We start from the raw sequence: 14,201 nt of genomic DNA, 5'->3' as shown, positions 1-14,201 counted from the left end.
GAGGAGACTGCGGTCCTTGTCCAGGAAGCATTTGAAAGCCTGTGCAACGTGCATCTGATGATTTCTGTTGACAGTTCAAACATTAAAAAAATCCGCAATAGCCGTGGGTTTCTTGACGAGTTGACATTTTCTGATGAGGCAACATTCCACATCAGTGGCAAAGTCAAACCACCACAATTACCTCATTTGAGGGACAGAAAACCCTCCAGAAGTCTGACAACATGGAAGAGATTCACCAAAAATCAATGTCTGGTGCACTCTCAAGGAGACGCACATCATTGGTCCTTTCTGTTTTGAAGAAGCAAAAGTCAATGGTGAACGTCACATTGCAACGTTGCAGAATTTCTTTGTCCCTGAACTACGATTAAATATTTCCGATAGCAATTTCCTTGCCAGCAAGACGAGGCTCTCTGACACTATGTGCTGAACAAGACTCGGTGGTGTAATGGTTAGAGCTTCTGCTCTGAGTGTGGAAGGCCGGTGGTTTGAATCCCGGCCGAGTCACACCAAAGGTTTAAAAACCAGCACATGGTATGTGCTGCCTCCTTGCTTGACGTTCAGCATTGAAAAAGACAGAGCACGAACAAACAAGCATAGGTTGACAATCATAATGTAGGCTTTATGGGCCTCGTGGCCTCCTCCTGCATTGAAGCTCTTTGGAAGAGAGCACATCTCAGCCCACCTTCTTCTTCTTCTTTTGGCTGCTCCCGTTAGGGGTCGCCACAGCGGATCATCCGTATGATCCGCATAGTGATTTGGCACAAGTTTTTACGCCGGATGCCCTTCCTGATGCAACCCTGGTCACCTCTTACGACACACAGGGATATGGTACACCTATACTAACTGGGGCATACACCGGGACCAGTACACTGCTACTCATTTCGCCGACCTCGGAAAGATGACAGGCTGAATCAACCCCCTGGTGTGTATTAATTCAAGCGGCCAACGGCGCTTGAACTCAGTACCTTTGGATCCCAAGCCGCTACCCTAACCACTACGCCAACACCAGGCTACATCTCAGCCCACCTCTGGTGGCCAATTCAAAGTGGCGATATTTCCCCATAGTGATCTTTCTTTGTTTTTTTTTCTGGTGTACACCTGAAAATTCTTCTTGGAACAAACTACAACCATATATTGCCTTGCGCTGGACCACACTGTCAAATTTTTGTGATGTAAAACGCCAAGTGGTCAATTTTGGAGCTTTTGTCGCACACACGCACACATGCTTCTTGAGTGACCTCTTCCCAAACAAGTGGATTGTGAGAGGTGGACCAATTCCATGGCCACCTTGTTCGCCTGATCTGTCCGCATTGGGCTACATTTTATGGGGCTATGTTGTTTACTCATCAAAGCCACATTCTTTGGATGAAGTTGGGGCTACAATCACAAATGCAATTCATGAAATCACTCGATAGCAAATTTGAGAATGTTTTCAACAGGTTAGAGAATTGGAGTGAACGATGTATTATGAATGACGGCGGTTATGTCGAAGAGTAACCATTTACACTGTATCGAGTGAAACTTTACGAATTATGCCTTCATGCGTTGTTTATAGTTTGCTTCTTTAATTTGAACATCAAAAGTTATAAAAGTTGAAAGTTGCACAAGGACTTTATAAACACCCTGTATATAGTAGTCGACACACGAGAGGTACTGAGCGAGTTAGAAGGTACAGCAAGCTGCAAGTTATGGGTTAAAAATCAAGGTACATGTACACACCTGGAACGAGTATAACGAAGCCTATATGCGCTGCCTTGGGGATGTTTTCTTTCGGGAAATGGAGACCCACGCGCGCGGAATGGGTTCTTGCGATTTGTTTTCACGTAATAATATCCATGGTGGTCACGAAAGCAGATCGCGTACACAAGGCAAGGAAATACGATCCCACCATCCCGGTAATATAGGTTGCACACACTGTACATGATATTGGTTTTCGAAAGGGCCACATCCACGTCACACGCTGCAATCCAAGCACAACGGCCAGTGCTCATGTCCATGTGGAGTTATTTTAAGCTTGCTTTATATTGCGAGGTCGACGCGATCGGGTGTAGGGATCCGTGTAGTGAATGGCGCCGGTCAGGACATTCCATGAGCGCCTGGGCCCATCCGTTCCGATGCTATATATCGCACTCTTACTAGGCCTCGTGCGGGAGAGGATATACCCTGAGACCATAACACCACCTCGTCGCCCCTTACTTAACAGTTTCCTGTTTCCCACCACCCCGTTTGTCTTTCCCTTCAACTACCATCCATTCAATGCATGATCCTCTTGGTCATGTTGCTGACAAATCTCCGCCATTTTGATGCCACGATCGCGTCCAATTTTTCGCCACTTTCCCGCGCTTTTCACGTTTGCCATGCTCGCAGCTCGCACAGGCACCCAAAGCATTCGTACAATATGTGGACGGTGTGTTTCAATGGATTTTGGAAATTGGCGTACAAGATACTGAGAAATAATTCGATTATGTGGCAACAGGGCGACTGATAGCACAAGGAAACGTGTTTCAAAGTCGGTGAAGACTTACATTGCAATACGTCATGTATGTACACGGCTGATGGAAATCAGAAGTTCACAGGGGAAGGGTCCCACAGCCATGTGACAATGTTACATTCAAGGGGCGACAAAGGCCTTTGTCACGGCAGATACTGTTACGTGACTGGTCAAATTGACAAATCGGTTCGTGGATCAAAGAAGCACTGGGTAAGGAACGGTAGTTGACTCGATGTACACGGATGATGCTCAATATAGTGCATAGATCACAGCACGTCATAGCGATTTGCTCGTACAGCATTACAGTCGTATACCAGCGGAAGTTACACGTCATATTAATGATGGACGTCATTTGGTATTGATACAAGTATGGCTAATCCCTTTCAATCAACAATGTGTACTTCGGTTGTCTGAAATTATAAGCATTATATTCGATAAAATATCTACGAATACCAGGGCGCATGGACCGTCGCAATGAAAAAAACCTTATCTCTCATGGAGGGGGAGTGGGGGGGAGAGGTGGACGTGGTCTAGGGCTTTGGGAGTTTGTTGGGACCACAAGTTAATACTGTATATAAAATATAGACTAATCACCTCTGCCCTGCACAGTTGCATTGGACGGTATAGAGCCACGGATGATGAACTCGTAACTCCTGCAAAGAGAAATGGCTTTTATCAAATGGAAGGTGTCCGTCCATGAGACAGAAACGGCTGTCCGTGTCCATGATTACAGCGAAGGGGCTGCACGTGAGGCTGTGGTATAATCCGGCGTGTATGCACAGATGATATCATCAATCGGAGAAATGACGTCATATACTTTGGTTTTGGTGGAGGCAGCACGTGCTGCAGAGGCTCAGTATTGATGCACGAAACGTCACGTCACATCATCTCTTCGTGTACAACTTCTGCAGGACCTTTCGATTCGTGGTCCCATTGGAGGATCCGTGGAGATGCGACACCATGCAGGGAAGAGTGACGTCTGAAGCTTTTTAAAATCGAATACGCAGACCTTGTTTTAAAATGCGCCCTTCACTCTTCTTTTTATGTCGGGCCCTGATATGATGTACGCACGATAGTTACAAAAGAAACTATACATAATAATAACAATTGACGATTATTATGCATGAACAACCCTGTTCTTGAACAGGCATGTATAATCTGATGAAATGATTGAATGAATGAATTGCACCAAAGTTACCAACAAAAATAGGCTTGAGGAACAAACTTTGGCACGACACATAATCGCACGGTGACGTAACACTATATCGTGAATAATTTATGTCCCACATGAGAATAAAGTACAAGGAAAATAAATACTATGCGGTATAAGACGTTTGTACCATGTAAATACGATGTAGGTTAAACAATTCCGAGCAAAAGGCGCAGAAGGTTAGGTGCGAGTCGAGTATGCACGGTGGTGGGACACGCATCAGGACGGGTGCGACACACACATCTTGATCTATTCCGGACCGTAGAAACCATAGACCGCCACATCCTTGAGGCAGCTCCTTTCGAGCTGTTCACTGGGACTCGTCGCATCCACAGGTAGCACGTCCGAGTCCGCCGACAAGCGCCGCTTCTTGCCGGCATCCGACACCACCGCACCCTCCACCTGCTGGATGTCTGGCGAGTCGTTGGCATTTTTTTCCGGTCTCACGGGGACTTCCGGTCCGGCGGGTCCCAACTGCTGCAGCTCCAAGAGCATGGATGAGGAGCACGAGGACGTGGATACGACCGTGGGCTGCAGGTGCTGCGGACGCAGTTCCCACGGGCGACTCCAATCCGCTGACGGCTCACCCGGGTAGTAGGCCAGCGAGGCTGCAGGGTTGGCGGGCAACGTCAGTGGTTTCAGTCCGTATGAGAAAATCGTGCCTCCGGCACCCGGGTCAGAGTCGAAAGGTGTCAGGTCGAGGCAGTTTGAGGGCACCAACCATGACGGTCGCTGTCCTGATACCCCGGGTAGTTCTGCACCGTGCACGGGTAAAGATCCGCGCTCCACATCGGCGAAAGACGGGAGCTTGGCCCCGAAGGCATGCGGAAAACGCTCTGGGGGAGACGCAAAGCGTTCCGAGAGAAGAGACCCTCCCGCGTAGCGTGACCCAGAGAAGAGCTGATGCGAACGTGCCATGTCGTGTGGAGAGGGCGTCAGACGCTCTATGTCCATCCCTGGGTATATTCTGCACAGCAGGAGGGCATGGCTAGGCTTTCATTCACACCCGGGAACTCGTCTGAATGTTTGCGCTGCAGCTTGAACGGAAAACAAGAATGACGCGCACATGTACCGACGCTCAAATGTATCACAAATAATTATCACCATTTAAGTTAACTGATAATTACATGATTTATAACCATAATGCACCTAGCATATTATTAGATACAAAGGTCATCACATCACTGCTGAAGTTCACATCTCTTCATACATATATATATATATATATATATATATATATATATATATATATATATATATATATATATATATATATATATATATATATATATATATATATATATATATATATATATATATATATATATATATATATATATATATATTACTAAAACTCTCATCTTGTATAAATGTATGTATGTAAGTATGTTCCAGAAATACAGCCAAAACAGTACACGATAGTGCAAAAATTTTAGGGCCATCTTACTCACCATTCTCCTGCAGTGTGCAGTATCAAGTTTCGTTCAAATCGGGCAACGAAAAAAAATTATTAAAAAATCAATTCTCGATTCAGTCTTCTTCGGGAGAATTTGATCAATGCAAACAACCTCAGTGGTATAGTTTGCTGGAGCTATATTTATTTTACTTATTTTATTTTTGAAATGTTTTTTTCATTTTTCATCAACCGCTGTCAGAATGGGAACCCAACGGGTTCACGGGTCATCTACTATATATATATATATATATATATGTATATGTGTGCGTGCCATAACCTGTCCACCTTCCCAAAACACTCCTTTTAATCATGGGATTTGTGGTGTGTGTGTGTGTGTGTGTGTGTGTGTGTGTGTGTGTGTGTGTGTGTGTGTGTGTGTGTGTGTGTGTGTGTGTGTGTGTGTGTGTGTGTGTGTGTGTGTGAAGATATTAAAATACTTACGTGTCATAGTTGTCTCGAAAGCCCTTCGCAAATGGATTGTGATCGATTTTCAGCTGGGTTATCTGGAACACATCGGTAAATGGAACATTTTAAAATGAAAATATTATTACATAGAATTCATCATCACAATGATCCAAATTAAATCTTATATTTCATGCTCTCGATCAAAATGGAATCATCCACAACAAGCATCATGCAGTGATGAGAGCAATCTGAATAACATGATGTAGTAATTGTGTGTGTGTGTGTGTGTGTGTGTGTGTGTGTGTGTGTGTGTGTGTGTGTGTGTGTGTGTGTGTGTGTGTGTGTGTGTGTGTGTGTGTGTGTGTGTGTGTGTATGTATATATATATATATATATATATATATATATATATATATATATATATACATATATATTGTGCACACACACACACACACACGGAACATGATTCATCACAGGTACATAATATGAATTAGGACGTCATTTTATCCAAATTTAACCCGTGCAATTGTATAAGCAATTCAATTTTTTCAATTCAATAATTTTCAGCAATTCAAATGTGAGGACTTGATTCGATAATATTACACATTCCACAAATGTGCGTGACATCACGGCACACGGCCCTCACGTCAGTGTTTTGATATGCGGTTACAGCGATGAACATCGTCTCTGGGAACGTAAAGGTCTGCGAGCGACCACCCTGGGAACTCTGTCCTGTCTGGCTGGTCCCCCCGCTGACCACTCCTTCCTCTGCTCCATCGTCCGCCACCTCCACAATGTGCAGTCGCGGCTGGTACTTGTGTAACGACTGAAGGACGATCATCTGCACGACGTCACACACACATACACACGCACACACACACACACACACACCCATTAGGGTTGCCATCCGGTCAGCTCGGATAGACTAGTGCCTTGCACACACCTCGTTTACCCACGACAATCAGACCATTTATAAGATCTATTTCTAAAAGGGATACTGTGACCTTTTTCCCCTTTTAATAATGCAATTCATTTTGGACATACAGCTACCGCAGTTGTAAAGTTGTCCCGTGTAAACCTGACCCCTTGCCAACGAGAGACACCCCAACCCTGAGTGCCTGATGATGTCATAGTCTTTGCTAAAGTGACGCACAGAGAAAGCTTATAATACCTTACATGTTAGAAAATAAAATAAAAGCACTTTTTGCAGTCGAGCGAGTTGCTCGTCTTGATTTACACAAAAGTATCCAAAGAAACCCAGACACAGGCAAAGGGACATTGGATCCGTCGTGCACGTGTCATAGCCCATCATTCCTATAATATACATCTTGCAAACCAAAATTAAATCAACCGAAATCACGGGAGGATATTAAATGTTGGAATATTAATTATTATCAGAAGATAGATATTCTGGTGAGAAAAAGTGCGTGGTGGGGGCGTGCTATCTTTTTTCCACATTTAAATTTGCATGCAGGTTTCAGGACGTTTTCTAGATTTGAACCTCTTTAAAAAATAAAAAAAACCTTTCTAATTACCCTCAAATATTTCACTAAAGATTACCTCATAACGTCCCATTTTAACCACGAACATCTCAAATTTCTCAAAACATACCGGCACAGCATTTCCCATTGCATCACAATTTGGAGTGCGTTCGCACCAAAGGCAGAACAGTTGACGTCATAATTGTCAAAAATAACACAATGATTGTTCACTCTGTGAATTTGGATAGGAGTGAGGCAAACATCTGACACAATATAATGCAGTGTTTACGTTTGATTGAGAAACGTCAACCCCATTTCATATAATCCCTTATGTCAAAATTATTGGGAATGGCTTATGAGATTCTTCCATCCCAAAATGGAAGGGAAAAGAAAATGGGAATTCCAAAGGAGCAAACATCGTTCATTATATGAGTTCAAAGAAAAGCTACACTGTGAATCACATAATTCATGGAGTCACATGTCTGTAAGAACATGATCAATCGAGTACATGGTTTGATACACACCGAATGCTTTTTCATTCATTGATAATAACCGTGTCCTGTGTACAGCATACAAATATGAGAAGAATGGCTACAAATTATTCAGGAGTGAAATACTCATTCAGACAAAATTTGTTTCGAACACATACGAGTATGTATAAATTATGAACATGGATACATGGGGTCACACGGTGCAATACATACAAATTGTGAACATGTATACACGGGATCACACGGTGCAATACAGACAAATTGTGAACATGTATACACGGGGTCACACGGTGCAATACATACAAATTGTGAACATGTATACACGGGGTCACACGGTGCAATACAGACAAATTGTGTACATGTATACACGGGGTCACACGGTGCAATACATACAAATTGTGAACATGTATACACGGGATCACACGGTGCAATACAGACAAATTGTGTACATGTATACACGGGATCGCACGGTGCAATACAGACAAATTGTGTACATGTATACACGGGGTCACACGGTGCAATACAGACAAATTGTGAACATGTATACACGGGATCACACGGTGCAATACAGACAAATTGTGAACATGTATACACGGGATCACACGGTGCAATACAGACTAATTGTGTACATGTATACACGGGGTCACACGGTGCAATACAGACAAATTATGTTCATGCATACACAGGATCGCACGATGCAATACAGACAAATTGTGTACATGTATACACGGGATCACACGGTACAATACAGAGAAATTGTGTACATGTATACACGGGATCGCACGGTACAATACAGACAAATTGTGTGCATGTATACACGGGATCGCACGGTACAATACAGACAAATTGTGTGCATGTATACACGGGGTCACACGGTGCAATACAGACGAATTATGTTCATGCATACACAGGATCGCACGATGCAATACAGACAAATTGTATACATGTATACACGGGATCGCACGGTGCAATACAGACAAATTGTGTACATGTATAAGTGGGATCGCACGGTGCAATACAGACAAATTGTGTACATGTATGCACGGGGTCACATGGTGCAATATACAAATTGTGTGCATGTATACACGGGATCGCACGGTGCAATACAGACAAATTGTGTACATGTATACATGGGGTCACACGGTGCAATACATACAAATTGTGTACATGTATACGCGGGGTCACATGGTGCAATACATACAAATTGTGTACATGTAAACATGGGGTCACACGGTGCAATACATACAAATTGTGTACATGTATACGCGGGGTCACATGGTGCAATACAGACAAATTGTGTACATGTATACACGGGGTCACACGGTGCAATACAGACAAATTGTGTACATGTATACATGGGGTCACATGGTGCAATACATACAAATTGTGTACATGTATACGCGGGGTCACATGGTGCAATATACAAATTGTGTACATGTATACACGGGGTCAAACGGTGCAATACATGCAAATTGTGTACATGTAAACATGGGGTCACATGGTGCAATACATACAAATTGTGTACATGTATACACGGGGGTCACATGGTGCAATACATACAAATTGTGTACATGTATACACGGGGGTCACACGGTGCAATGCATAGAAATTGTGTACATGTATACAAGAGGTCACACGGTGCAATGCATAGAAATTGTGTACATGTATACAAGGGGTCGCAGGGTGCAGTATGTACAAATTGTGTTTGTGTTTACACAAGGTTGCATTGTGCAGTCCTATAGAAATTGTGCACATGCATGCACGGGGTCTCACGGCGCACACGGACACCTGGCTTGTGTTGTTTGCAGCTCCTTTGTTGTTGGTGAGTTTCAGTTTCCCGAACGAGATCTCTTGGCGCATCCAATGCGTGCCCGAGTTGGGCGAGTCCGGATGGAGGTACACACGGTTACCTGGTGGAGGTAGACGTGTTACCTGGCGAAGCTACACACAGTTTCCTTGCATAGAGGAGACGAGATTGGGACCATACTCTGTGCAGAGCGTTGGTGCTGCTTAAGCAGTCTCCTTGGCTATTGGGTACAATCCCGGACGGGTTGCCACTCCGACACAGTATACCAGCAAGCTGGCACTCATTTTGCCGACCTTGGAAGGATGACAGGTCGAGTTAACCCCACCTGGTATTAATTCAACAGCTGAGCAGGATTTGAACTCAGGACTCTAGGATCCAAATCCTACCACCCTAACCATTAAGCCAACACCAGGCATCTTGCATAGAGGTATACATGGTTATACCCAATACAAGGGAGATGCATGCAATTACCTGATGCACATTCACACAGTTATACCTGAATAGTGAAGGCACATGTGGTTATCCAATATAATGCAATTACCCGTTGTTATCCAATATAATAGTTACCCAATATACGTGGATATCCAATGAAATTGAGGTACATGCGTTTACCGAATATAATGGAGATACACACGCTTATCCAATATAATGTAGGTACACACTATTATCCATTGTAATGCAGGAACTACAGTTATCCAATATAATGCAGGTACATTGCCTTTCCTCAATACAGAGTGAAGGTACACGCTGTTACCAAATATAATGGAGCTACATGCGGTTTACATATTAAATGCAGGTAGACGTGGGTGGTTACCCAATGAAATGGAGGTTCATGTGGGTACCGATATGAGGAAGATATGCATAGTTACCCAATCGAGTGGGTGCACATGCAGTTACCAATAGAGTGGAAGTATCAGCAGTTACCAATAGAGTAGAGATTGACGCAGTTACCAATAGAGTTGAGGTATACATGGTTACCCATAGAGTGGAGGTATGCACGGTTACCAATCAATTGGAGGTATACACGGTTACCCATAGACTGGAGGTATGTACGGTTACCAATCATTTGGAGGTAGACACTGTTACCCATAGAGTGGAGGTACCCGCAGCCACTAATTTTGCTGAAGCTGCGCATCACCGTTTGGACTTTTAGAGATATTACAAGTAAATAAATGTGACAAGTTAACACTTTTGTGTATCCTTATAGATTCGATGCATTATCTCTGTTTAAGGATTATCATAATTTTGTGAATCAGGATGCGAGTTGCGCAATATCGACCAACAAATTGCCAAATGAAGCGATATTCCTGTGCAATGCTTGTATTCGCCGATCACTTCAACAAAAGGTGTACGAGGGATGATCAGCAAGTTCGTGGCCCGATCTCAATATAAAAAAAAATAATCAACGATGTTTCCTTATATTTTAAAAAGTATTTTAAAACAACCATTCTTGATTTTATTTCATACCCTTACATCAGGCTGATCGTCCCTCGCGCAGGTACTCGTTCTTACACGTCGCAACGCACCTGTCCGTGTCGGCACTCACCCTGCACATTCGTGTCCGCCTTTCCACAGGGAACCCACTTCCCACCCTGAAATCGCCAGTGGTTCGGGTCGGCCAGGACCACGTCCGCGAAGATGTTGTAATGCGCCGTAGGGTCGAGACCCGACACGGTGAAGCTCAAGAAGGGAAACATCCGCCTAGAGGGGGACAAAGTGTGGCTGTGTACTGCACAGCACGGATCGTTATAAACTACACACAGTTTAAATTAACTACATACTGCGTCATTCACCATTTACGCAATCAAAATAAGTTATGAAGTTAAAACAAAGAATATAATCGGGAGTATCACCTTTTTATTGGAAGCAAATCGATAAACTGGAGGGAAAATAGTTAATAATATACAATATATACGGTATGAGGGTCGAAAGTTTACGAAAAAACAAACTTTTTTGATTCCAAATAAACTGGATCTTCATGAAAATCTGACAAATTCATTAAAGACAAGTGTGTATATATATATATATATATATATATATATATATATATATATATATATATATATATATATATATATATATATAATTATAAATATATACATTCATATATTTATATATTTGTCAAATATGAATGCAAAGCTTTGGGATTATTTCAATTTCCCACGCCTTTCCCGAATTGCGCTTCGTCGATTGTGAAGTGGAACTCTTGTCGAAAATTCAAAAGAAAATTGTCCATTGAAAGGCGTTTCCATGGACACACTTTCACGGTCTCGAGGTCCAGGACTCCGCAGGAGATGCGAGGGGATGTGACGATGCGTCCAAATGACCCCTCGGGTCCCTCCCTCACCTGCCCTGCTTGGTGATGATCATCTCCGTCTGGTGCCGGTGGAACTTGATCCAGAGCACACGGTTGCACAGGTACACGTGTGCTTTCCCAGGTACGAGGCCCGGGGCTCCGGGAGCCAGCTGGTAGAACGAACTACCCTGGTACCCGTGGCCGTACTGCTGCGGGTAGGAGTATCCCGCCAAGGATTGCGAGCCTGCAGCGGAGGCGCTCAGAAACGTACCGTAAGCACTCCCGGGCAGCACCGACTGCGTAGGCAAGTAGCGGCCCGGGCTCCCTACGGCGAACGCGGAGGCCGCAGGCACCTGTTGCCCGGCGTACGGGAACATGACGCTCGTGGATCCGTACGCGGGGGCGAGAGCGCTTTTATCGCACTGCAGCTCCTCGTAGGCGAGGCGGGGGTCGGCGGACTCACCGAAGTACAAGGTCTTGGACGGCGCCACCTCGTCCTGCACCTCTTTGCCGGGAACTGCGGGCAAGAAAACGCCAGGCGGCGCGGTCATGCCTGCCCCGTGGTGTCCGAACCGCCGAGAAGTCAACGCGCTCCCGGAGCGGGATCCCGCCTCATCTCGCGGCGAAAGTTCCAAGTCGAAGCGCGGGTGCCGCAGGCGAAGGCCGTTACCGAAGCCGGAGAAGTTGCAAGGTGCCAGCTCGGCGGACGTCGACAAACGGATGTGAGCCAGCTGCATTCTCCTGCGAATACGGGCCGTTTCCACGTGCCAGAGGCGGGCTCAGATGACAGGCGCCCCGGAGGAGCGGCGCGGAGGGGCTGCGGACAGGCGGTGGCGTTCCCGGTCATTGGAGCCACCAATAGTGACGTCGGGGTATAATATAGCTCATGCGCATCAAAGCCCCCCGACGTATGTTCAACCCATCCCACCCTCCAACCCCAATCTCATGTGTGACTCTGTATGTACGGTTCAGGAATGTTGATATATGTAATGTGCACACACACACACACACACACACACACACACACACACACACACACACACACACACACACACACACACACACACACACACACACACACACACACACACACACACACACACACACACACACACACACACACACACACTTCGACCGGAGCAGTTTGACACGCGGTGGTCAGATGGGCCCAGTGGGGGGTCCAGCATGGCCGATAGATACGACGAGATTGATTACACGTTCAGTTCCGGTACAAAAATACTACACACAGAGCCAGCTACTCCGTGTCCATCAGAGCTGAGGGTGAAGGAAAACGCGATTGGAAGCAAGATGATCAGGAAACACGGCAGATTGGAATGTGAACCACAATCACCGTCTGTAGGGAGGATCCTGTGTTCGTATTTGGCGACTGAACATATACAGCTAAGAGGCCGATGTAGCTTGAAGGAGATTGAAGACATTCTGGAAGTGAAGGGGGGAAATCTACTTTTGGCTGGACAAAACCTTCCCAACATTTTCAAATCCATCCATGCAAACCCATGTGGCGAGTTCTAGCACGCACGCACACGTTTGGATGTGTTCCGTTTTGACAGTGAACATGTAATGCATACAAAGAGTCGGTAAATGTTTGCACGGATATGGTAAGACCGCCAAACGACCTAAATAGCTCGACTGGGGGTACAGGCGAACCAAACGGGTCCTTTTGTCTTGGTGTAAGTAGGGGAGAGCGAGAGGGTTGGCCGGAACATATGATGGGTACATGTTACGCTGCTTGCAAGAGATACGAGCGCAGTTTTATTTGCGTTACCTGATCCAACATACAGTCCCTCCGACTGAGCGTGCGACTGCGCGGTTTAACCTCCGTGCTTCCCCCCCCCCTCATTATCTTTCACTACACTTGGCCTCTCCCCCCCCCCTTATTACCTTAAGCTTCTCAACTCCTAACCCTCTCCCTTCCTTACCCCACCCACACCCTTACAACTCCCTCAACTTTAATTACAATTGGTTTCTTCAATTGTCCATTTATCTTTAGGAACATTCAACAACTCGCGGCACTCCAAGCCCCCTTAAAAAGAAACGAAGTGCTTCATCTTCGCTCACATGTGCTGGGTTGTGAAGGAATTGGGTGTCGGGAGGCATCACCCCTCGAACATAGTTCTCAGGGAATTCTCTGATCCTGGGATGTGTTGGTCAGGAAACTTAAACGAAAGCACATCTGAAGAGCATTCGTGTGTAGGAAGGAACGATATGAGCTCAATGGATTAAAACATGAAATGAGTGTGTACACACATACACACACACACACACACACACACACACACACACACACACACACACACACACACACACACACACACACACACACACACACACAATCAGAGATGAGAGTCGTGGAGAGAGTAACAAAGAAAGGAAATGTGACAAATACAACAATTCACAAGAGGAAACAGAAACCCAAAGCAAAAGAAGAGAATCCCACCTCCTGCCCCCCCCCCACCCAAAGAAAAAAAAAATCGAAGAGAAAGACTTCGAGGTAATGGTTGCTGAAAACAAACTCAAAATAGAAATGATAGCAAGGAAGAAAAA

The 14,201-nt window shown here is 45.0% G+C and overlaps 1 protein-coding gene across 1 annotated transcript; it reads right to left on the bottom strand.

Annotated features, from left to right (window-relative positions):
- Nucleotides 1–616: 616 nt before the first annotated feature.
- On the bottom strand, nucleotides 617–12,553 carry LOC147027984 (T-box brain protein 1-like). The gene is made up of 6 exons (XM_085877887.1): nucleotides 11,688–12,553; nucleotides 10,887–11,041; nucleotides 9,322–9,443; nucleotides 6,208–6,402; nucleotides 5,599–5,660; nucleotides 617–4,668 (listed from the first exon to the last, which is right to left on the bottom strand). The coding sequence occupies exons 1-6, from the start codon at nucleotides 12,371–12,373 to the stop codon at nucleotides 3,951–3,953; spliced, it is 1,938 nt and encodes a 645-aa protein (XP_085734013.1). The 5' UTR covers nucleotides 12,374–12,553; the 3' UTR covers nucleotides 617–3,950.
- Between the last annotated feature and the right edge of the window lie 1,648 nt (nucleotides 12,554–14,201).

Source organism: Eptatretus burgeri, chromosome 4 (assembly GCF_056783735.1).
Source record: "Eptatretus burgeri isolate ZD-2024b chromosome 4, Ebu_testis_v1, whole genome shotgun sequence".
Taxonomy (NCBI): Eukaryota; Metazoa; Chordata; class Myxini; order Myxiniformes; family Myxinidae; genus Eptatretus; species Eptatretus burgeri.
Note: the sequence above shows the minus strand (reverse complement) of the source record. Positions and strands in the feature narration are given on the sequence as shown.

Coding starts and splice junctions, on each gene's coding strand:
- LOC147027984 (XM_085877887.1), bottom strand. CDS start 12,373: ATGCAGCTGGCTCACATCCGTTTGTCGACGTCCGCCGAGCTGGCACCT. Junction 9,444..10,886: donor GGCGGACACGAATGTGCAGG/GTGAGTGCCGAC, acceptor TACCTCCACCAG/GTAACCGTGTGTACCTCCAT. Junction 5,661..6,207: donor CCGCATATCAAAACACTGAC/GTGAGGGCCGTG, acceptor GATGTGTTCCAG/ATAACCCAGCTGAAAATCGA.